The sequence below is a fragment of the Lissotriton helveticus genome, chromosome 11 (assembly GCF_964261635.1).
Source record: "Lissotriton helveticus chromosome 11, aLisHel1.1, whole genome shotgun sequence".
NCBI lineage: Eukaryota > Metazoa > Chordata > Amphibia > Caudata > Salamandridae > Lissotriton > Lissotriton helveticus.
In genome coordinates, this window is record NC_136072.1 from 1,205,005,788 (window position 1) to 1,205,032,287 (window position 26,500).

The window sequence follows — 26,500 nt, forward strand, 5'->3', positions numbered from 1 at the left end:
AGGATACATCTATATTCATGAGACCGTATAGTTGATCATACAGCATCATTTGCTCGTCCTTAACCCTTTGTATACTTGGATGTGGAACACATGCAGTTGCACACAGGCCGCAAATGGCCGGGCCACACTGCAGACAGAGACAGCAACCAAATATCATGAGTAGGATCATTCCTAGGAAGGACAACACTTTCCATCCCCAAGCAGATATCACATCCCAGAGCCAACTGGACCAAGTCCATGTGCCTGGGTCTTGATGTATGCCATGAGCAATCTTGTGGAGCCTTGTTATTGCTGCATACACAGATGGCGCGTTATTTGGGATGAAAACGCAACAACTAGATCGGATCACGCTACAAGCTCCGCCCCTATCCGCCAAGATGACGTCTAGAACGAGGCGATGTTGAAGAACAACAAGTCTCATAGCAGACTGTTCCTGGGTCAAGTTCGCCAGGGCAGATGCAGTCACATTCACTACTGCCTCAAGAGTCCTTGTTAACTTGCGTATCAGTTTACTGTTTTGGACGGGACCTATGAAGAAAAAGAAACCTTTGTTGAAATCTGTATATTGCTCCCAAGCTGTTTCAGTCTGATCAATCCCTGAGGCATCTGTCTCTCTCCTTACTCTAACATGTTCTAGTCGTGAATCTCTATGATAATGGGATGGGGCCAAGAATACAGGTGGCAATAAGAATGCTATATAACAAGTCCCACCCCAGTCTAAGGGCAGATGTACATAGGCTGTCTGACCGCAAATGAAATAGGTATGGCGTGATGTTTTGAAAGAAGAAAGTCCTTTATCATTAAACTCTACTACAACTTTACATTCGCTGTGTCCCATATGTACTGAGCCTTTCTTATTAACACATAAATCACCTTTTGCTGGTAGAACTGAAATAAACGGTGGACCTGTATTTTGCTTGGGCTGAACGTTTAACATTATAAAATTAACGGATGCATTTCCCTGCTTGTACTCTTCATTCTCTAGATCGGTTCCCTTCCTTTGGGGAAATCCGTCTTTGTCTGGAAAACATGCTTCATTCATTACTTTATTCAGGTTTCCATATATCCAGCCACCTGGATAAGCTATGTACTTTCTATCTATTGAGGTCATTAAGGCAAACCATGCTCCACATGAACCATTGTGTGAGAACGGCAGAGGATAGAAGGGCAGAACTCCCTTCGCCTTTTGATAAGGTGGCAGTTGGCCACATACCCAGCAATCAGTTGCATTGCTGGTCTGATGAGAATGGTGTAACATTCGAATAAAAGTATTGTTACGCAATGCAAGTCGATATGACAATTCATGAGGTGGCAGTTCACTAAATGTATGCTCTATGGTGCTGTTACTGGAAGATTGTATATGTGAGGAAATAGGAAAGAAAACATGTAGTAATAAACTGACACAGATTATAACAATGCACAGAATAAAAAGAATGATCAAAGTAACTATACATCTACTGTGTACTAACTTGCAGTATTTTGCTTTCATCTTGTTTTTCTTACTATTCTCGTCTGTGATCTTATACATGTCAGAAATCTAGTCTAACCGATTCACCACCGAGTGGACTTAGACAATTAAACTACGTCTGACTTACTAGATCTTAACTTAGATTTATACTCCTGCTGTGGAGTCTTTTCTAGTAAAGGCGGCGCAGGCGGCGCAAGCGGCGCAAAGTCTGTATTGTCTTTTACTGAAGTACCAGATTGTCCAAAGTGTCTTTTACAGTGCTGAGCGTGGATCCATCCTTTGCGTCCCTCGACTTTTATTGCGGTCCTCGTGGTCAGTAGCACCAACTTCGGCGTCTTCCAACGTGGCTCAAGGGGGCTTGATCGATTAAAGTTCCGCACAAAAACGAAGTCCCCAGGGACTATGGCGTGTTCCTTGACCTGGGTGTTGTCAGGGAAGGCGGCAGCAACCTGTGAACGACAAGAAAGTAGTGCAGACATCAAGGAAGCCAGGTAATCTGTCAGCATGTTACTGTCAACATCAGTTATTCTTTTAGGCATAGGCGTACCCCACATATTTGGCGGTCTACCGAAGACTACTTCATACGGGGATAGGCCTGTTCTGGAATGAGCTACCATACGCATGTAAAAGAGGGCAACCGGTAAAGCTACCATCCAATCCACGCCTTTTTCTGCACATATCTTAGCAAGTTTTGTTTTGATTGTCTGATTATGTCTTTCTACAAGGCCTGCTGCTTCAGGTTGTCTTACACAATGGAATTTCCAAGTATATCCTAACAGAAGAGACACTTGTTTCATTAATTCAGAGGAGAATGGCTGACCGTTATCGGAATATACGACCCGAGGCAATCCATACCTGGGGAAGTACTCGCGCACTAATTGCCTGGCTGTTGTCACAGCAGTATAATCTGGAACTGGATATGCTTCTGTCCATCTAGATAGTGCACACACAACTACCAAGACATACTTGTAACCTCTACATCTGTTCATTTGGATATAATCCATCTGGAGGACCTCAAAAGGGTGGTCAGGAGGATGAAATCCGCCTTGTTCCACCGGAATGCCTTTACCTGGATTGAACTGACAACAGATCATACATGTTCGTACTTTCTGCTTCGCTGCTGCACGCATGTGTTTGTTAAACCAGATATTCTGTAATCTGTCTATCATTGCCTTTTCTCCCAGGTGTGCTGGACTATGTGCTGTGTTTATGATTACTTGTACCATAGAATCTGGAAGAAACCATGTACCTTTTCCCTTAGTCATCCAACCTTGTTCAGTCTGGACCCCTCCTTGTTCAGTCCATTTCTTTATCTCATCTGCAGTGGCATGTGTCTGTATGTCGAGTACATCTTGAGTGGGATCCCTGACTGTCATACATGTTGTCAGTAATGGTACCTCTGTCCTTGTCGTGTCTGTTGGTGTCTGGGCTGTAAGTTTAGCTGTTCGGTCTGCCAGGTCATTACCCTGGGAAATGGTGTCTGTAACTTTGGTGTGAGCTTTGCACTTCAGGATAGAAATGGCTGTAGGTAAATGTATCGCTTCCAACAGGGCTTGAATGAGCTGGCCGTGCTGGATCTTGGTCCCATGGGAGGTCAAGAAACCTCTCTCCCTCCAAAGTACCCCGAAATCATGAACTACGCCAAAAGCATATTGTGAGTCAGTATAAATGTTCACTCTTAAGTGCTTAGCTCTTATGCAGGCTTGTGTCAGAGCGATGAGCTCTGCTGCTTGTGCTGATAGTGTGTCTATTTTCTGTGTCTCTATGACTTTAGTAGCAGTGGTCACAGCATATGCTGCTACTAATTCTCCTGCAATCGTTCTCATGCATGATCCGTCTACATAGAGTGTTAGGTCAGGGTCTGGAAGTGCAATATCTGTCAGGTCTTGTCTTGGTTTCGTCACTATATTCATTACTTCCACACAGTCGTGTGGCGGTGCATTTACTGTACTTGAGGGCAAAAGTGTTGCAGGATTCAGAATATTACAACGTCTGATCTCTATGTGTGGTTGAAATAATGTCAGTTCATATCCTGTCAGTCTTGCTACAGTCAAATGTTGTGTCTGTGTCCTGTTTAAGAGAACCTCCACTGCATGTGGAACCTGTACTGTCAGAGGGTGACCCAACACTATCGAGTCACTTTGTCTGATGGCTAGGGCTGTTGCTGCAACTGATTTCAGGCACGCAGGCAGAGCCTGGGCCACTGGATCTAGTGTACTAGAAAAATAAGCGCAAGGCTTGTGTTTTCCTGCTTGATCTTGTGTGAGGACAGATAACGCTGTTCCATCTCGTTCAGTTATGAAAAGCATAAAAGGTTTGCTGTAACATGGAGTCGCTAAAACTGGTGCTTGACATAATGCTCTTTTTAATTCTTCAAATGCCAAGGTATGTTCTTGTGACCAAGGGAGGACAGTCGAAGTGGCTGCCTCCTGTGTAGTTAACTGTATGAGTGGTTTGGCTAGATAGGCATACTGGGGAATCCATTGCCTACAGTATGAAGTGAGGCCAATAAATGCACGTACTTCTTTCTGTGTCTTGGGCTGTGAAAGGTTAGAAATGAGCTGTATGCGTTCTCGTGTTAGTTGTCTACCTTCTTGATCTACAGGAACCTCAATAAGGGGCAAGCCTACTTCCCTCTCAAGGCTGTTTCATGAGAACTGTTGATATTCTGGATAGTCTGACTGTGTGTACTGATACATTTGTGGTGTGCCCTGTACAGGCGGTGGTGGAGGAAAATTCGCTACTGTTTGTTGTGTGTTCTGTTGCGTGCTATTCTGTCTAGGAGTGTACTGTCGTTCTTTTGTCTTGCCTGTAGCTATATTGTGTTTCAGAATAGTGCAGTCCTTTACAAAGTGACCTGGTTGTTTGCAATAATTACAGTTCCCCTTGACAGGTGTCGTGCTATGTTTGTTTGAATTTGCCGGTACCGTCTGGGCAACCAGCACTTTCATTTTTGTCTCTTTCATGCGTCTCTTTTCATGGTCCTGCTCTTCTCTAATCCTGTTCTGGTGATACTGTAACATCTGTAACATTTGTGAAGGGCTGTTTGCTTGCCAAGTACTCTCAACCTTCAGTACTCTATTCTTGATCTGGGGCAAGGAATTCTCAACTAATTTGCTCACAAAAAGATGTGGAAATGACTCGCTACCTGGCTTAAGGCCACTATTAATAGTAAAGCATTTCTCAAACCTAGAATAGAAATCACTTGTGTCCTCGTCTTGCTTTTGTTTACATGCTGAAATAGCATCCCAGTCTTCCTTTTTAGTAATCAATAATCTCGGTAAAACTTGTATCAGGAGTTCAGGCAGTTCTCTAGCTTTTTCCCCAAGACCAACCCCTGGGAGCCTACCTTTTTCTTCCGTTTCCAGTGCATCCCAGCGTTACTTTTTCTCGCCTACCTCCCAGTCTTTTTCCTTAAGCTTTTCATAAATACCAGCAGGCAACAGTACTTTCAGTAACTTCAGAATGTCATCGTACGTATAATCTCCTATGCGGAGGATGTTTTTTAATTCTCGGTGAAACCCCCCCGGGTCTTTATCATGGCAGGGCAGCATCTTTTTCATTTCTAGTATTTCTATTTTTGTTAAGGGGGTGTAAACATACACCCGTTGCAACACATTGTCCGCATCTTTGACGGGATGTACCTCTCGTAGGGGGTTCTGTCTGTCTACGTGTAAGTTATTTCCGCCGTGGTGTGAGGTTGGAGGCATACATGTGGTCAGAGAATTTATGTACTTATGTCGTTGATCCAGGATAACATTAATTAATTCAGTACCTAGGCCTGTCCATCTGTCTAGAAGCAAGTCGTCTAATAATTTATACAGTTTACCGGGATCGGAATATTGACTCTCATACAACGTTATTAAGTGTTGGACCATGTAAATACCAGCCAAACGCTGTTCGTTCGGTGGAAGGCTTAAGAAAGTCTGAGCCACTATATCACTGCTGTATATATTGGAATTGGACACCCACTGGGTGGCTGACCGGGCCAATTCAATTTCGTGTGAGGTGGGAGGTCTCTCACTCCCTATCCGCTTTTTCAGGGCTTGTTCAGTAGCTTGGAATAGATTTTCGAGGGAATATCTTTCTTTTATAGCTGGCCCTTGTTTACGGTAGTCAAGACATTTGGGTCTGTCAAACTGTCGCGCTTTTCCTACATAATTAATCTTGCCTTTCGAATCCTGATGATCCTCTACCTCTTCCGCTGATGACTCGCCCTTCTCGTCAGACTCTTTTCTGTGTCTTTCTATTATTTCCTTTCGTATTTTCTTGTACATGGCATCTATCTGTCCCTGTTTTTCATGTCTACCGGCATCTATGTGCTCGCTCCATTCTATCAAACCTTGTTTTACATCTCCGTCTCCTTCGTCTTGTTCCCTGATCAGGCAGTTAATAATAAAACGTAGGATATGGTTCTTAACCCCTACCTTTCTTTGTGCCATGGCTTGTGCTATACTATCTGGTCCCTCCCCCGTTCTAATGAAACGGTACATTTTATCTAGGTGTTCTTTCATGTCTGGTAATGTCTCTAGATATGCAACGGCTTGTCTTAGCCTAAGTGAAATCACGACCATTGAACCTTTTCCTGGTTCTGGATCATATACACAAAATGGAATGGCTACATCTACAGTAGGCACCCCTCCCACTGCCCCGGGACCTACGTCATCTTTTACTAGCTGCTGCTGAAGTTGCTGGAGCTGATCTGCTGGTGGGGGTGGAGGGAAACCTGCATTAACGTAGTCCGGAAGGGAATCATCTAGATACGAGGAAATGAACGCCTCTGATGCTGTCGGCTTTACTCTACGTTCTCTATATGGTACAGGTGGTGGCGTTCGCGACCTACTGGGTCTCTCTGAGGTGGTCACTCTAGCTAGTTCTCTACATTATTGTGTCTGTTGTTTGACTGTTGAGTTCTGAACTCTTGTTCCCCACACTAGCTCCCTGAGAAGCCTGTGACTGGTCACCTCGCTACCCTGAGAGTCGAGTGTTGAAGGGGATGTCCTTGGCCCAGTGGAGCCCGTGACTGGTCACCTCGCTACCCTGAGAGTCGAGTGTGGAAGGGGCTCTTCTTGACCCAGTGGAGTCTGTGACTGGTCACCTCGCTACCCTGAGAGTCGAGTGTGGAAGGGGCTGTCCACGTCCCAGTGGAGCCTGTGACTGGTCACCTCGCTACCCTGAGAGTCGAGTGTGGAAGGGGCTGTCCACGGCCCAGTGGAGCCTGTGACTGGTCACCTCGCTACCCTGAGAGTCGAGTGTGGAAGGGGCTGTCCTTGGCCCAGTGGAGCCTGGGACTGGTCACCTCGCTACCCTGAGAGTCAAGTGTGGAAGGGACTGTCCTTGGCCCAGTGGAGCCTGGGACTGGTCACCTCGCTACCCTGAGAGTCGAGTGTGGAAGGGGCTGTCCTTGGCCCAGTGGAGCCCGTGACTGGTCACCTCGCTACCCTGAGAGTCGAGTGTGGAAGGGGTTGTCCTTGGCCCAGTGGAGCCCGTGACTGGTCACCTCGCTACCCTGAGAGTCGAGTATGGAAGGGGCTGTCGTTGGCCCAATTTCTGGAGCCAAAGTAGAACAGACATCAGTGGCTAACGGTCTCAACCACCACGGTTAGGGCCCCATCAGCCCATTGCTGCGTGGTCCCCCGCGCTCTATGGCATGAGCATTTTGGAGATTTTCCTACGATTTAGCCACGTGTCCAGCCAATACTGAGGAGGCAAAGCGGAGTCACTAGTCATGTATTAATGAGGCCAGAAATGAGCAGACAGGTCACTCAGAGGAAGAAGTGAGAGGTGATGCTGGTCAAGCAGCAGGTAAAGGGTGTTTTCAGTTCTTTCTTGAATATCTTCAGCGAGGAGCTAAGTCCTCCATGGACGAGCAGGTGGTTTCTGAGGCGGGGGCTTGGGATGTCTTCTTATTTTCAGATCATTCCCTTGGAGGGTTCTTCTTTCAGCTAGGTTTCTGTTGCGGACGATGCATAGGATACTGAAGGATAGTTAATGCTCAGGGGCGTTAACGGGATGCTTTCTGGGAGGCTAGGCCAGTGGGAGTCCTTGTGGGTCGGGTAAGTCAGCAACATGTGGAAGAAGATGCTGAATACTGCGCCGCCAAACACGAAGGCGCTTTTCATTTGTTTGAGATCTATGGGAATGTGATGACATGTGCATGGGCATAATGTTGCCTATATCCTCGCGCTATTGGAAGTTTTGGAAGACCGTGCTGTCAATATCTTTAACAATGGTGAAAGACTCTAATACGTTTGTCCACATACAGAAGAGAAATCCTTGTTGCTTTTGGGAGGATAACAGCTTACGCCCTGATGAAGACTTTTTTAAGGTGAAACGCATTGGCTGCGTTATTTTGAGAGCAAAAGAAAGAAAAACAGAGAACAACAATAAATCAAAGAAACCAAATACATCAACCAGGACCTGTGACTATTCATTTACCTGCTCCTTGAATTTACTGCTTGCACTGATTGTTTGTGGTTGCCTCTCTGTGTGTATAATTTATGTTTGTTTGGTCAAAGAGCAGCTGACCATTGAGGAGAGCAACGGGTAATTGTAGTATACCATATGTGACGTTTTCAGGTAGTGTGGCTGTCCTAACCATGGCTGCTTCCATGTGTAGCATGTTTGTCCACTCTATAAACTAAACATCTGCGGATGGTCAAGAGCCCAGTAGAATCTGGTGAACATTCTCTTTTTGTTTTCAGCTGACGGGCATTCCCATGAACGTTTCCATCAAGCTGCAGCTGAACCTGTTCATAAAGGAAGTGAACGGAATTGCGTAAGTAATATCCTTTTTAACAGACTTTAAGGAAAAGGTTTTTTATTCTAATAGAAAAGTAAACACTGATCCTGCTCATCTCCCTTGATGAACCTCCAGCAGAAAACACAATCCCAGATCCAATGAACCAAGTCTGGCCTCTGAGTCAAACAATCAACATGTAGCACCTGGTGGCTAGGTAGCGCCTGACGTCGCGTATCTCCTCTTTGTGTGTCCCTCAGGTGCGTGAGTTTACATACAGATCACCTTTAGACTAAGAGCGTCCTGGCTGCTTCTGCTACTGTTGAAATGATACAGAGCGAGAGCATGAGCGGGGAGATAGCGGGATGCACAACACTGGGATGAACCATGAGCGGGGAGATAGCGGGATGCATAATACTGGGACAATCCATGAGCGGGGAGATATCGCGATGCACAACACTGGGTTGAACCATGAGCGGGAAGATAGCGGGATGCATAATACTGGGACAATCCATGAGCGGGGAGATATCGCGATGCACAACACTGGGATGAACCATGAGCGGGGAGATAGCGGGATGTACAATACGGGGATGAACCATGAGTGGGATGCGCAATACTAGGACGAACCTTGAGCAAGGAGATAGCGGGATGCATAATACTGGGACGAACCATGAGCGGGGAGATAGCAGGATGCACACCACTGGGAGGGACCATGAGCGGGGAGATAGCGGGATGCACAACACTGGGATGAACCATGAGCGGGGAGATAGCGAGATGCACAATACTGGGAGGAACCATGAGCGGGGAGATAGCGAGATGCACAATACTGGGAGGAACCATGAGCGGGGAGATAGCGAGATGCACAATACTGGGAGGAACCATGAGCGGGGAGATAGCGAGATGCACAATACTGGGAGGAACCATGAGCGGGGAGATAGCGGGATGCACAATACCATGAGCATGAAGTACTGGAATACACAGTACTGGGACGAACCATGTGCGGGAAGTATTGGAATGCACAATAATGAGATGAAACGTGAGCTTGAATTACTGGAATACACAATAGTGGGATGCACCACGAGTGGGAAATACTGGAATGCACAGGATCGTTAGCATTTATTATTGGAAATCTCAATAGTGGGACAAACCCCGAGCGGGTAATACTGGAATGCACAAATCTGGGATGGATCATGAGCGGGGAGTACTGGAATGCTCAATACTGGGATGAAACAGGAGTGTGAATTACTGGAATGCAGAATACTGGGATGAACCATGATCTGGGAATACTAGAAAGGAATGCACAATACTGAGATGAACCTTGAGTGGACAATGCTGGAATGCTCAATACTGGGATGAAACATGGTGCATAAAATACTATTATGCACAATACGAGGATGAACTGTGAGTGGGGAATACTAGAATGTACAAAACTGAGATGAAGCCTGAGCCGTGAAATGCTAGAATGCACAATAGCGTGATGAACCATGAACAGTGAATACTGGCATCCACAATGCTGAAATGAACCATGGGCAGGGAATACTGGAATGCCAACGCTGGTTTGAGCGGATACCACTATCCCTTCATGCAAAGCTGTCCCTGAAATGGTGGTGCTCTCCGATCCACTTATTTCGAGGTACGCCATTTCATCAGGAGATCCCTCCTCCAGCCAAGTCACGGATGCCTCACTACTGGGATGGGGAGCCCACATGGATCACCTCCAAATCCAAAGCAGGAGGTCGCACAGAGAATCGACATACCATATCAATCTCCTCGAGCTGTGTGTCGTCCATCTAGTGCTGAATGCATTTCATCCGTCGTTCAGGTCCCACTCCCTGTTCTTCAGATGGACAATTCAACAACCATGTACTGCCGCAACAAGCAGGGAGGGATGAGGTCCAGGCCCTTGTCACACGAGGCCCAAACAATCTGAAAATGTCTTCTAGCCAAGGACCTCACGATCACAGCAGCTCACCTTCCAGCTGTCTAAAATGCTCAAGCAGACTCCCTCAGCAGTCTCCTGCAAGAAAACCACAAGTGGGTCCTAAACGACGATGTCATCCCAAAATATCTTTGAACAGTGGGAAAGTCGGATATAGACTTTTTCGCCACCGCGGTTAACAGAAAATGCTGAAGCTTCGTCCCCAGGTACTTCCAGCCAAGGACATTGGGGAATGCCCGATGGATCAACTGGTCCGGCAAATTTCTCTACGTTGTTCTGCCGATTCCCCTGATCCCAACAGTCCTCATCAGGTTGTCTCGATCGAGAACCAAGATGATCCTCATAGCTCCAAAGTGGCCCCGTCAGTGGCGGTTCACGGGCCTCCTTCACTGGTCCGTCCATCCACATCTCAAGCTGCCATGCAGACCAGACGTGCTAACGAAACCTTGAGGCCAGATGGTACTCCCCAATCTCTCCTCTTTGAATTGAGCAGCATGGCTCCTGAGCTAGTGCAGTACGGACACTTGAATCTGCCGCAAGACTGCATTGGCAGCCTCAAAAAAGGCTAAGCGGCCTTCAACATATTGCGCATATGCCTTCAGATGGAAGAGATTTTACATATGGTGTTCCTCTAAGAACGCAGACCCTATGTCTTGCCAGGAAGATTTCATTCTTCTATACTTTCTCCATTTGGGAAAATCTGACTTTCAATTCTTTTCTATTAAGTTTCACCTGGCCGCTTTTCTTCCTACAGAAAGGTCCTTCACAAACCTCTTTATTTGTGAAATCCCCATATTCACGGATTTTCCAGAAGGGTTCAAGAAGGTTTTTCCCTCTCATTAGGCGTCCTGCTCCTCCCTGGGAGTTCAACATAGTACTTTCATGTCTTATGCAGGATCCATTTGAACCTTCACACAAAACCTTCCTGCAACGCCTTTCATAGAAGCATTAGCCTAATAAAGGCCCCCGCAGTGCGGAGGGGCCCGAGCTCCAGGGGGGGCCCTCAGCACAGTAACCTGGTCTGAGAGCTCCTGAGTGAGTCCTGAAGGTGGGCCCCTTCATGTACTTTGAATGGGGGCCCCCTCCAGTTTTGTTATGCCCCTACTTGCAAGACAGCTTTCCGTGTAGCACTAACATCAGCTCTCAGGGTTAGCGAGATCCAAGCACTTTGTTCTCATGAACCATACACAGTCTTCCACTCTAGCAAAGTGGTCATGAGGACTCACCCGAAATTGCTCCTCAGGGTTATTTTGGAATTTCATGTCAATCAAACCATCTCCTTACCAACCTTCTTTCAGAATGCCTCTACTCCAGCTGAAAGAACTCTTCATTCCCTGGATGTGAGGAGAGTTTTGAAATTCTATCTTGATAAGAAAAGGGACATCCGCAGATCGAACCAAAAGTCAACTATGGTCGGGTCCGTCCGGGTTTAGCCACTTCCTAGCAATCCATCTCCCGATGGATCATTTCCTGCATCCTTTTGTGGCACCAAAAAGCTAAGCAGACACTATCAGCTAAACCTAAAGCACACTCCACTAAAGCGGCTACTGCTGCTTTATTGAGAAATATCCATATTTCGGATATTTACAAATCAGCCATGTGCAGATCTGTCCATACATTTACCAAACATTATTGCCAAGACTCTGATGCTGAAGCAGACACTTGGGTAGGACAGACCTCCCTTAGGAATCTAGTTGCTTAAAAGGTCTACCTTAATTCATTCTCCGTCTTCTCCGCCGCGCTAGTAGGGATGGGCTTGCTACTCTATTCAGTGCTTATGATTATAAATGGAAATCCAGTACAAGAGAAGGAATAGTTTCTTTCCTGTAATTCCAGTTCTCTCGGAGGGGAATTTCCATTCGGCAACCCTCCCTCCTCCCCAGTGGTGTGGACAGAAGTAATCATGGGACCTGGGACCTCGATATCATCACGCATCGCCTCAGAAATAGCTGAAGCAGCTGCCCCTGCTCTGCATGGTGGGATCCTGGTGGCCCTGGGTTCTGATGGGATCCCGGTGGCCCTGGGTTCCTTAAGACACAGCCTCTATTTATAATTCACACAATGGCAGCCTACGGAGCTGCACCGTCCTTTCATCCCTATGCTCTAGCAAAAAAGGGTTTGTGAAAGAGATTTCTGCGGTTATATTAAAATATCATGAATATATATATGCATATAGAGGAAAACTGCATAAGTGGCAGAGGGGCCTCACTAAAGGGTCTTGAAGTCCTCTTTCTAACAGAACAACAACAACATATAAACAAGCATTGGCAAACGGCCTGCAGTCTGAATATATGCTTGCAAAACACACAGTAGCAAAACAGTGGCATTGGTGCATATATGTTAAATTGTAGGAACTATTCTGTCACAATAAAGCCCAAAACATAAGTAAATAACAAAGATTCTGACCATGCTTCTATCTGCGACTTGCCAGTACTCCTCCATTAATGACAATTAAGGACAAAGTTCAGGATTCCGCGTTGAGGTCCAGCAGAACTTGAATATACCTGCCGTCTCATGGACAACACATATTTGGTCCACAGGTTGAGTGAATGCTGGACAGCGACACAGTAAACGGTTGGATGGTGTCCTCAAGCGCCACCAACAAGGAAGGGCCTTCAGGGAACACAAATACGTCCCATTTCAAACGCCAGAGGTAATGAGTCAAAACCACCTTATCAGCCACAGTCCTTTCCAGTGGCCAGCAGCTAGATACGCAAGGGCACTTCATGGCCACAGCACTTCCAGGGGTAGAGATGCCCCCCAAAAAAGACAACTGCCACCAAGCAGTGACCTTGGTTTCATCGTCCTCAACACCTTCTCCCCTCTATCAACCAAACACCTGTTGAGGCACGACTGAAGCAATATCTTCCTTAATGGGGGGGACATGGCCTCAGATGAGTGGATATTGTCCACCACCACTCAAGGCTACTGTCTGGAGTTTAACACCATCCCTACAAATCTTCCAGGTTATCCTCAGAAGATCCACAAGGACCACCTCAACCTTTTGATGGAAGAGAAGGAGGCACTTCCACAAACACGGGCTACCAACATATTGCCAAAAAGTAAACAAGGAGAAGGAGTAAACTCACTGTCCTGCTTAATCCCCCAAAAGAACAAAACCCTGCGACCAATCTTGCACTTGTGGATGCTCCATCTCTATAACCACTCCCATCCTTTCAAGATGGTAAGCCTCAGGACTTGAAAGACGGATACTTTTATGTCTGTAGACATCACGCACATCAATAGTACCGGAGATTTTCCGTAAGTGGAGGTTATTATCAAGTTCAAGTTCATAAGCTTTTATTCGATTTGCACATACAAATCATACAAGCATATTAAAATACATAATTTAATAATAATAATACACAATATTCACACAAATAATACAAAGAAGGAGAGTAGGAAACGTATGAAAAGCTAGTGGACAACAATTAAAAATTATTATTAAAAACGACTGACTAGTACGAGAATATATAAAAAGAGAACAATCATATGAGTACAGACAGGAAATTGAAGGATTTGTCATAATGAGTCGAATTTCCTGGCAGCTGTACCTTCAGACAAAACAAAATCCGGACCACTTGGACGGGCATAAAAGGTAGTTTTGAAGTAGAAAACAGGACCATACAATACATACTGTGGACATCAGACATAAAAATTGTTCCTTATTTACAAAACTGTTATAAAACTTTTATGTACAGACAGGAGTGTATAAAGTAATTATAATAGCAGCACTATACAGTTCCTGGCAGCTGTACATCACAAGTACAGACAGGTAAGTATAAGAGAATTTACAGTACTATAATTTTCCTGGCAGCTGTACATTTCAAAATATAAGTAGCCAAAAAGAAGCAAATATCCTCATTCTCCAGTGAGGATAATAATGTCAGTGCAGTCTTTGTGGATCGGGTATTATACTTTATAAAAATGGGTTTAAGGTATTTTACCCTAAAGAAATAAAAGAATTTACAAAAAAGTAAAAAATGGCAGCTACTCTGACGTGAAGTGCTGTCACACGGGCAGGGTGTCTCAGATCTAACTTTCTGGTTTGGGAACGCAACAAGATGGTGGACAATACCCAGTCTGACACGAGTTAATACGAATTGATGAGAGGGTCGGGTTACGTTCACAAGGTAAGGTTGAAGCCCCGGAATTAGTTTCAGGTCCTTATAGAACTTAACGGTGGCTAGCTTACCATGTACTTTATCTCGCTCTGCCTTTTTAAAGTTTAAGAACGTTGACTTAATTTCTTTTTTAGGGATGGAGACTGCCTGCTCAGGGTCAAGTAACACATCAATATTGAATAGAAGGTAGTACCAGAAATGAATGTATCTCAACCATTGTATACGTGATGAGTGGTCTAAACCTATACAATCAAGGATAATTTCTTGAGTGAATCGAGTCTCTGGCTTAGCCCAAATAGAACGCCACAATAAGAGTGGCCGGATGGCTGCTAAGTCAGATAAAAACTCGATCCCAACCTCGTCGTGAATCAATTGAACAGAGGCGGAAGGAGGGACACATAACAATCTCTTTAAAAACTTATTTTCATCCGTTTGAAGGGAAGGGCCTTCATTGTGGCCCCATACTCCAGCCCCATACAGTGCAGAAGAGACACAACGAGCATTGTATATATTAATCATATCTGGGATGCTTCTCAATCCAAGTTTAGTGGCAAATCGGAATATGCTGCTGGTAATCCGCAGCATTTTCAATCTGATGGTGTCGAATTCAGAAGTCCAAGACCCACTGTTGTTATAGGTGATTCCCAAATAGCAAAACGTTTTAACATGTGTCATTTTATCTTTATCCAAGAAGAAAGTATGCTTCGTCTTTTTTGCTACCTGGCCGCATGACATAACATACGTCTTAGATTTATTCACAACAAGCCTCCTATTTTGGATAAACAGCATAAAGCTATCAATGAGGCGCTGGAGGCCGATCTGTGTGCGGGATAAAAGAACAGCGTCGTCCGCGTAAAGTAAAAGTGGGACAGGTTTTCCTCCGATCAAAGGGGCATCTGCTGGAATATCAACCAGGGTGCGGTCGACACCATTGATGAAGAGGGAAAAGAAAAGGCGGGCCAAAACACATCCCTGGCGGATGCCCCGAGAGACTTTGAAAAAAGGGGTACATTCGCCGAGGGTGCCATAACGGACCTTACAGGAGAGTTTTTCATAAAGTCTGGCTAAAAAATGAACAATTTCCCTCGGTGCCCCAGACTCTAGCAAAACCTCCCAAAGAATAACATGATTAAATAAATCAAACGCGCTGCTCAAATCAGCAAAACATAAAAAAAGATTGCCATTTTTGGCCACAGTGTATTTGTTAATTAAAAGGTCCAAATTAACACATTGCTCCAGGGTGCCCATTCTTTTCCGGAAACCATATTGGACTCTAGTTAGAATGTTCGAATCAGTTGCCCAGGTTTCTAATTATCAATTCTTTGTGTTACCGTCCAGAATAACATTTCTGCAAGTGTTTACTTAATATCTAGTTCTAGAGGTTGTTCCCAAAAGACACAGCCACATTTCTGTGTTTCCATATTTGGGCAACTGGCCTATAAAGTGGACAAGTTGTGCCCAATACCTCATCCACACCCAACATTGTATTTTTCTTCTCCACAAATCAGGCATCTCCTTTAATTGCCACAAAATCACATTTGTGACCACAATAATCCCAGAGTTGTTTTGAGACCCCAAGGAAAGGCGTATCCAAGCAGAGAGAGTGTGGTGGCTTTTCAAAGGATACTTCCCTTTTCGAGACATGACCACCTCTGATCATAAAAAGGCTAATGGAGCTGCTGGGAGTGATAGGGCGAAGCGCTGCTGTAGCCTCTAGCGCGCACTGCACATTTATCGCTTCCTGAAGTGTCCAAGCACAAAAGCAGCAGGAGATTGGGAGCTCTAGAGCTGGTGGAGCCCAGGGTCCAGCATAGATGGCAAAGGTGGTGGATGAAAATCTTGTAACTGGGCAGATTGTGTCTCATCTGCCACCCGGAGATGACCATCAACACAGATGCCTCCATGATAGGTTTGAGTGCACATAACGAGCACTTACCGTATGATACCAATATATCTATCTATATATATATATATAAAAACAAATGTATGTCTGTCTGTTTGTCCTTTATGCATTACTACACCATTCATCCGATCGCCATGAAACTTTGGGAAGTTGTTGAGTACACTGCCGCGAAGGTTTCTGGCATAAATTACTTTTAAATATCGGCCAACAGGGCCCTCATAATCTTTTGAATCGTACGCACCAGACAGAAAAACAACAAATCGTGTATCCACAAGCACTCGAATAAATAAATAGAATTAAACCACCATTCATCCGATCGCCATGAAACTTTGGGAAGTTGTTGAGTACACTCCCCCGAAGGTTTCTGGCATAAATTACTTTTAAATATCGCCCCCCAGGGCCCTCATAATCTTTTGAATTTTACGCACCAGATGGAAAAACAACAAATCGTGTATCCACAAGCACTCGAATAAATAAATAGAATTAAAACACCATTCATCCGATCGCCATGAAACTTTGGGAAGTTGTTGAGTACACTCCCGCAAAGGTTTCTGGCTTAAACTTCTTTTAAATATCGGCCCCCCAGGGCCCTCATAATCTTTCGAATTGTACGCACCAGACGGAAAAACAACAAATCCTGTATCCACAAGCACTTGAATAAATAAATATAATTAAAACAGCATTCATCCGATCGCCAGGAAACTTTGGGAAGTTGTTGAGTACACTCCCGCGAAGGTTTCTGGCATAATTGTTTTTAAAATATCGGCCCCCCAGGGCCCTCATAATCTTTCAAATACTGATGTAGGCACCAGACGGAAAAACAATAAATCGTGTATCCACAAGCACTCAAATAAATAAATAGAATTAAAACGACACTTTGAAATGTTTTCCATATTAAAATGAATAAGTTTCAATAAAAATTACACAATGTAAATTGAATGTTATCATAACGAGTTTCCTTGAATTTCCTTTCTTCGGAGATCGCAGCAACGCGTAAGCTAGTTACATATAAAAATATGTAGGTACTTACACTCCAGAACTGTCAAAGCTCATCAAAACAGTTTGGCATTATGCATTATGGCCTCAGATTCGTCTCCTCGAAGAACGTATTTAAGGGTGGACAAACACGTTCCCAAGGTCCTCTGTAGAACACACCAGGAAAGGCACCAGTGGGAGATCAACTCCCAGCTCCAGTCAGTGCTGCCAGCACTGGGATTCCTCCACAGTATATTTGCCACCCACAGGAAGGCAAAATGTCAGATCTTTGCATCCAGGCACCCACATTTCCTGAGCAAAGCTCTGTTGATATGCTGGTTAGAGATATTTGCATACTGTTTTAAGCCACTGCCACTAATTGAAAATGCAATATTGAAAATGTGTCAGGCACCAATGGAGCTAATTCCTATTGGCTAAACATAGGCGCATCAATCGTGAAATTCTGCCCAAACCTGCTCAATCAGCACCACAAGCTGCAGCTGCATTCCAACCGTAAGTTGATCAAATTAATTTGCCACCTGAAATCTTAGAATTTTGGTATTTGGACCTGGGGGAGAAACATATTCAAATTTTTAAAGAAGCTGCAAGACAACTACTGTCACCTGTTAGGCAGCAATAAGGAAACATGTTGACATGTGCTGTTACAATCCACCTTTCACATCAACACATCAACGCATCGTTTGCTGCCTGTTACATGTTTAAAAGTCTGTCCTAGCCTGTTCCTCCGTACAAATACATTTGAAGCTTTGGCAGCATCTCTGCAGATTGGAAATCATCACTCCATTTTGAAACTTCCTGTTATTGAACCATGAGTGAGAGATCTTCAAAGGTTGCTCCTGCCTGGGTTGCCACCGCTCCCTCGTGAGACCTTAGTTGTCTTCACTCCACTCATGGGGAACCTTGGAGCTGCTCCGCTCATGCCTGTTGCACTTTCAGACTTGGAAGAAAGTTTTTCTGTTGACCATTTCTTTTTCTAGAAGAGTTAATTAACTTAAAGGCTTATCAGTTGAGGAACAGTGTACCCAAATTCACAAGGATAGAATTGTGCTGCACACTGACCCGCATTGTTTTACCTAAAGTTGCATCACCCTTTCATGTTACCCTCTGTTGGACCTGGCCTTCTCTGAACGGTCACCCCCAAAGGTTTTGCCTTCTTCCTGCTATTTTGTTTTTACCGAATTCCTCTTTGCTTGCCTTAAGACGCTGTGGACTTTACCACTGCTAAAGTGCTTCTGCTCTCCCCTTAAAACATGGTAGATTTGACTTATACCCAATGGGCATAGTCAATTTACTGTGACGTCCCTGGTAAAGTGGTATTATATGTTCCCAGGACCTGTACATTGAATGCTACTAGTGGGCCTACTAATCAAAAAACAACGGACCTGGTCTCGATTTTATATTGCTGCTCTTTATTTAGGCAGACTCTGTGCCTTGATAAATGTATTCTTAGGCACTGACGTTTTTTATCATCATTGGTTTACATCATATGGTTTTAAACATTTGTAACTTTCAAAATGTCCAAGCTTGACACACTACAAGACATTTAAAAATGATAAACAATTTTCAACAAACAATATATACACCAAAATGTGCGACAAAATAATTACAAACAATTCAATACAGTCAAAAAACACACATAACGACAGTACACCAGTACTTTTTATCATAACAGTCCTATCTTATGTATATTTATATCTCAGTGTCTTATGACTATTCTCACGAAGGACGGTCTCTAAAGGATAAAACTTTATTGTAAGTGTCCACCACTGAGGTGCACACTATTAGTTTAATAACCCTTTGTGAGTGATATATAGAAATTCATGAAAAAGCCGTCCTACAGCACTGATTGTGCCACCCTCTTAAGTAGCCCTGTAAACGTGTCTCAGGCCTGCCAATACAGAGCCTTAGTGCAGTTTTAACATGCCATGTCGACCTGGCAATATACATCTTTTGCCAGGCCCAGACCTTCCTTTTTAATACGTATGCCACCCCTAGGGTAGGCCCTGCACAGCCCAGAACGCAGGAAGCAATGGATTTCAAAAGTAGGACATGCACTGTAAAGTGTTACATGTCCTGGTAGTGAAAAGCCTGTTAAATGTGTGTTCAAGGCATGTGTGCTATAGGTACACATGCTTTGCATACTCCTGCCATCTAGTGTTGGGTCCATATGTTTGCAAGTTGTTATTCTTCGAAGAAGTCCTTCCAGTCACAAGGTTAGGTGACTCCTCCTTACGGTGATAGTGCGCATCGGCATCGACTCCATTGTTAGATTGTTCTTTTCCGCCATCAGGTTCGGACGTCTATTGCTGCGCTCTGGTTCGAAACTGTTCTTTGAGTTCCCTTCGGTGCGCAATCCACTCTTCCCTTGTCGGTATTGTCAATCGACAAACTACATTTTCAAATTGAAAACCTCGTGGGCGGCCTTCGGGCCATGCCACGTTGGGCCAGCCTTCTGCCGATAGAACGGACTCCATTCCAATTCTGTCCTGGGTGCCTCGCCAAGTACCCTCGCACCGATCTACATCAAGTTTGTAACTTGTGCTTCTCTCTGGAGCACAAGGAGGAAGGCTGCAATGCTTGTAAGTTGTTTCAGTCCAAGAAGAATCTACGGAATCTGTTGGATCGACGACGACAGATGCAGCGCCAAAGCATCCAACACACTCCGGATAGCCTTGGTGAAGAATCCGACTAAGAAGAGATCGAAGCTTCCGCCGCAGAAGAAAAGGCCCTCTCCGTTCCAGAGTCCGATTCCGAGCTTGAGATCCATCTGGAGTCCGAAGATGTGCCTCCAGACAGGGTGCTGTGAGTACCGAAGACCCCTTGCCCCCTAAATCCTTTTCTAAAATTCATACGGCTACAGCACCACCTCTGCCTTTTGTCCAAGGTTGGCACCAAGACAATGCTTCCACGCCCCGCCTCTCGGCACCGAAACTAACCATCAAGCCTTCCAGCTCTGGACCGAGTCAGCCGAAACTACCTTCAGATCCGAAATCATCAGTCTCCAAGGACAAATCTGGTTCAGAGCCTAAACCCTTCACTTTTGAAACGCAAACATGCTTCCGAGTCGAAACACTCTGCTTCCAAACACAAACATGCTTCGGAGCCAAAACATCATAAAGACAAGTCGATTTTGACGCTAAAATCCAAGGACAATGTTCTCGAGACTCCAGAAACAATTTTAGATGTACTTAAGGCCAAATTGGATCCCAAACAAAAGAAAATGTATATTAATCCTGATACTAGACATATTTTGGCAAAAAATACAGCAAAACACAATCTTTCTGCAGAGGACACTTCTGATAAGATTCCCTTAAAGAAGAAGAAGGACATGGCTACTAGCCCTGTTTAACCTGCCCCACAACCCACCTGTCATAAGGCGCCAAAATGTTCAGTTGTTAGATATTTGTGAAGCCGCCAAATAGAGTTCCACATATTCTTTCACAGACCTTCCGGTGTGAACATTCAATCCAAAAGAAGCACTAGTTGGTCATTTAAACATTGTTCCAAACATTGTAACTAGGCACCTGACCACACGTCATGTCACTTAAAAAAAAAAACTAAAAACTCCTGTCTATGAACCACACCTGGCCTAATCCGCTCATACCCCTCACGCTCCCCGACAAGAGGAGTCCACCTCAACCAGCATGAACGATTGGTGTCCACTTCAACCAGCACGAGCGACTGATGTCCACCTCAACCAGCACGAACCATTGATCTCCACCTCAACCAGCACGGCACGAACCATTGATATCCACCTCAACCAGCACGAACCATTGATCTCTACCTCAACCAACACGGCACGGACCATTGATGTCCACCTCAACCAGCACGAACGATTGATGTCCACCTCAACCAGCACAAACCATTGATGTCCACCTCTGATGTCCACCTCAACCAGCACGAACGATTGATGTCCACCTCAACCAGCCCGCACCTTTGATGTCCACCTCTGATGTCCACCTCAACCAGCACGAACCATTGATGTCCACCTCAACCAGCAAGAACCATTGATGTGCACCTCAACCAGCACAATCCATTGATGTCCACCCCAACCAGCACGTACCATTGATGTCCACCTCAACCAGCACGAACCATTGATGTCCACCTCAACCAGCACGAACCATTGATGTCCACCTCAACCAGCACGAATCATTGATGTGCACCTCAACCAGCACGAACCATTGATGTCCACCTCAACCAACACGAACGATTGATGTCCACCTCAACCAGCACAAACGATTGATGTCCACCTCAACCCGCACGAACCATTGATGTCCACTCCAAACAGCACGAACCATTGATGTCCACCAGCACGAACCATTGATGTCCACCTCAACCAGCACGAACCATTGATGTCCACCTCAACCAGCACGAACCATTGGTGTCCACCTCAACCAGCATAAACCATTGATGTCCACCTCAACCAGCACGAACCATTGATGTCCACCTCAACCAGCACGAACCATTGATGCCCACCTCAACCAGCACGAACCATTGATGCCCACCTCAACCAGCACGAACCATTGATGTCCACCTCAACCAGCACGAACCATTGATGTCCACCTCAACCAGCACGAACCATTGATGTCCACCTCAACCAGCACGAATCATTGATGTGCACCTCAACCAGCACGAACCATTGATGTCCACCTCAACCAACACGAACGATTGATGTCCACCTCAACCAGCACAAACGATTGATGTCCACCTCAACCCGCACGAACCATTGATATCCACCTCAACCAGCGCAAATTATTGATGTCCACCTCAACTAGCACAAACGATTGATGCCCACCTCAACCTGCATGAACGGTTGATGTCCACCTCAACCAGGATGAACGATTGATGTTCACCTCAACCAGCATGAACGATTGATGTGCACCTCAACCAGCAATAGCGACTGATGCCCACCTCACCCAGCACGAACCATTGATGTCCACCTCAACCAGCGCGAACAATTGATGTCCACCTCAACCAACACGAACGATTGATGTCCACCTCAACCAGCACGAACGATTGATGTCCACCTCAACCCGCACGAACCATTGATATCCACCTCAACCAGCCCAAATTATTGATGTCCACCTCAACCAGCACAAACGATTGATGCCCACCTCAACCTGCATGAACGGTTGTTGTCCACCTCAACCAGCATGAACGATTGATGTCCACCTCAACCAGGATGAACCATTGATGTCCACCTCAACCAGCATGAACCATTGATGTCCACCTCAACCAGCATGAACCATTGATGTCCACCCCAACCAGCACGAACCATTGATGTCCACCTCATCCAGCACGAACCATTGATGTCCACCTCAACCAGCACGAACCATTGATGTCCACCTCTACCAGCACAAACCATTGATGTCCACCTCAACCAGCACGAACCATTGATGTCCACCTCAACCAGCACGAACCATTGATGTCCACCTCAACCAGCACGAGCGAGTGATGCCCACCTCAACCAGCACGAACCATTGATGTACACCTCAACCAGCACGAACCATTGACGTCCACCTCAACCAGCACGAACCATTGATGACCACCCAATTGATGTCTACCTCAACCAGCAATAGCAACTGATGCCCACCTCAACCAGCACGAACCATTGATGCCCACCTTATGGTACTGTACTTACTGCTTGTCACTGTTCTGTTTCACAATCAATACGTGTGAAGTGCTCTACCTCACCGGGAAGGGAAGGTGGTGTTCTCTCCACTTTTAATGTTAAATGTATATTTTGTAGTTGTTATTGATACATTCTGCTTTATTGTAAAGAGCTCTGATGCCTACGGGCCATGTCCGCACTATATAAAATCCCAGAAATAAATAAAGACCACAAGTTGCTTTAAAACAAAAAATCCTTCTTCGAAGAAAAACAACATATAATGAATCGGGCCCAACACTAGATGGCAGGAAAGATCAAAGCATGTCTTTTTACAGAATTATAATTGCACACGTTGTTACAGGTAAGTCATGTTTTTCCTATGCAATAAGTTCTTTGTGTCTAGGATTGGTCTGGTTCAATAAATGTCCTCTTGTTCCCTCTTTTAGACAAACTCGAAACATCAAGCCTGTCATCCTGCCGCTGATTTGGTTCGAAGAGGTGAGGTCCTTGGCTGGTACTGTGATGTGAGTTTGTAATATGTGAATAGCAGATATAACCCCCCTCTGGCCGTCCTAGGAAGCCCCAAAGGATCCTGTGTGACCAGCAGATGGACGATTGTTGTTAATGGTCTCAGGGACATTCTCTCTTCCTCCCCCCCCCCCCGGTTTAAATTCTTCTTCATGACTGTTGGTTGTGAGTGACATCTCTCAGAGGAGAGAAGCTCAGCAGGGCCACATCCCAGGCTCGTCTCAGCCCAGGACATTGATGATGGACAGGCGTCCATTGCTTCTCCTCCTTACTCTCCAGCAGGACTCCCCGGATCACATGAGCACCCCTCCCTCCTCCACCATCTTAGAATCACCTGCAAAGCTCCTCAGCTGTGTGCCCGGGCACATCCCTCACCCATGTCACATGAGAGGGCTTGAGCACATTCTCAGCTGTTAGATGGCTGGTGATGCAGAGGTGTGTATGCCTCCAGATGTTATATGGCTGATGATGCAGAGGTGTGTATGTCTCCAGATGGTATATGGCTGGTGATGCAGAGGTGTGTATGCCTCCAGATGTTATATGGCTGATGATGCAGAGGTGTGTATGCCTCCAGATGTTAGATGGCTGATGATGCAGAGGTGTGTATGCCTCCAGATGGTATATGGCTGATGATGCAGATGCGTGTATGCCTCCAGATGTTATATGGCTGATGCAGAGGTGTGTATGTCTCCAGATGGTATATGGCTGATGATGCAGAGGTGTGTATGCCTCCAGATGTTAGATGGCTGGTGATGCAGAGGTATGTATGCCTCCAGATGTTATATGGCTGATGATGCAGAGGTGTGTATGCCTCCAGATGTTATATGGCTGATGATGCAGAGGTGTGTATGCCTCCAGATGTTATATGGCTGATGATGCAGAGGCGTTTATGTCTCCAGATGCTATATGTCTGATGATGCAGAGGTGTGTATGCCTCCAGATGTTCTATAGCTGATGCAGAGGTGTGTATGTCTCCAGATGTTATATGGCTGATGATGCAGTGGTGTGTATGCCTCCAGATGTTATATGGCTGATGATGCAGTGGTGTGTATGCCTCCAGATGTTATATGGCTGATGCAGAGGTGTGTATGCCTCCAGATGTTATATGGCTGATGATGCAGAGGTGTGTATGCCTCCAGATGTTATATGGCTGATGATGCAGAGGTGTGTATGTCTCCAGATGTTATATGTCTGATGATGCAGAGGTGTGTATATCTCCAGATGTTCTATAGCTGATGCAGAGGTGTGTATGTCTCCAGATGTTATATGGCTGATGATGCAGAGGTGTGTATGTCTCCAGATGTTATATGGCTGATGATGCAGAGGTGTATGTCTCCAGATGTTCTATAGCTGATGCAGAGGTGTGTATGTCTCCAGATGTTATATAGCTGATGATGAAGAGGTGTGTATGCCTCCAGATGTTATATGGCTGATGATGCAGAGGTGTGTATGTCTCCAAATGTTCTATAGCTGATGCAGAGGTGTGTATGTCTCCAGATGTTATATGGCTGATGATGCAGAGGTGTGTATGTCTCCAGATGTTATATGGCTGATGATTCAGAGGTGTGTATGCCTCCAGATGTTATATGGCTGATAATGCAGAGGTGTGTATGCCTCCAGATGTTATATGGCTGATGATGCAGAGGTGTGTATGTCTCCAAATGTTCTATAGCTGATGCAGAGGTGTGTATGTCTCCAGATGTTATATGGCTGATGATGCAGAGGTGTGTATGTCTCCAGATGTTATATGGCTGATGATGCAGAGGTGTGTATGCCTCCAGATGTTATATGGCTGATGATGCAGAGGTGTGTATGTCTCCAGATGTTATATGGCTGATGATGCAGAGGTGTGTATGTCTCCAGATGTTATATGGCTGATGCAGAGGTGTGTATGTCTCCAGATGTTATATGGCTGATGCAGAGGTGTGTATGTCTCCAGATGTTATATGGCTGATGATGCAGAGGTGTGTATGTCTCCAGATGTTATATGGCTGATGATGCAGAGGTGTGTATGTCTCCAGATGTTATATGGCTGATGCAGAGGTGTGTATGTCTCCAGATGTTATATGGCAGATGATGCAGAGGTGTGTATGTCTCCAGATGTTATATGTCTGATGATGCAGAGGTGTGTATGCCTCCAGATGTTATATGTCTGATGATGTAGAGGTGTGTATGCCTCCAGATGTTATATGGCTGATGCAGAGGTGTGTATGCCTCCAGATGTTATATGGCTGGTGATGCAGAGGTGTGTGTCTCCAGATGTTATGTGACTGATGATGCAGATGTGTGTATGCCTCCAGATGTTATATGTCTGATGATGTAGAGGTGTGTATGCCTCCAGATGTTATATGGCTGATGCAGAGGTGTGTATGCCTCCAGATGTTATATGGCTGGTGATGCAGAGGTGTGTATGTCTCCAGATGTTATATGGCAGATGATGCAGAGGTGTGTATGTCTCCAGATGTTATATGTCTGATGATGCAGAGGTGTGTATGCCTCTAGATGTTATATGTCTGATGATGTAGAGGTGTGTATGCCTCCAGATGTTATATGGCTGATGCAGAGGTGTGTATGCCTCCAGATGTTATATGGCTGGTGATGCAGAGGTGTGTATGTCTCCAGATGTTATGTGACTGATGATGCAGATGTGTGTCTGTCTCCAGATGTTAGATGGCTGATGATGCAGAGGCGTGTATGCCTCCAGATGTTATATGGCTGATGATGCAGAGGTGTGTATGTCTCCAGATGTTATATGGCTGATGATGCAGCGGTGTGTATGCCTCCAGATGTTATATGGCTGGTGATGCAGAGGCGTGTATGCCTCCAGATGTTATATGGCTGATGCAGAGGTGTGTATGTCTCCAGATGTTATATGGCTGATGATGCAGAGGTGTGTATGTCTCCAGATGTTATATGGCTGATGCAGAGGTGTGTATGTCTCCAGATGTTATATGTCTGATGATGCAGAGGTGTGTATGTCTCCAGATGTTATATGGCTGATGATGCAGAGGCGTGTATGCCTCCAGATGTTATATGGCAGATGATGCAGAGGTGTGTATGTCTCCAGATGTTATATGGCTGATGATGCAGCGGTGTGTATGCCTCCAGATGTTATATGGCTGGTGATGCAGAGGTGTGTATGTCTCCAGATGTTATGTGACTGGTGATGCAGATGTGTGTCTGTCTCCAGAT

At 45.3% G+C, this 26,500-nt stretch overlaps 1 protein-coding gene across 2 annotated transcripts in view; it reads left to right on the forward strand.

Annotated features, from left to right (window-relative positions):
* Positions 1–26,500, forward strand: part of SCARB1 (scavenger receptor class B member 1) — a 703,088-nt gene that overhangs the window by 598,896 nt on the left and 77,692 nt on the right. For both annotated transcript variants that reach the window (XM_078668029.1, XM_078668028.1), the window contains exons 9-10: positions 8,173–8,246; positions 23,227–23,278. In XM_078668029.1, coding sequence (XP_078524155.1) covers positions 8,173–8,246; positions 23,227–23,278 — 126 coding nt within the window. The remainder of the gene's footprint in view (positions 1–8,172; positions 8,247–23,226; positions 23,279–26,500) is intronic.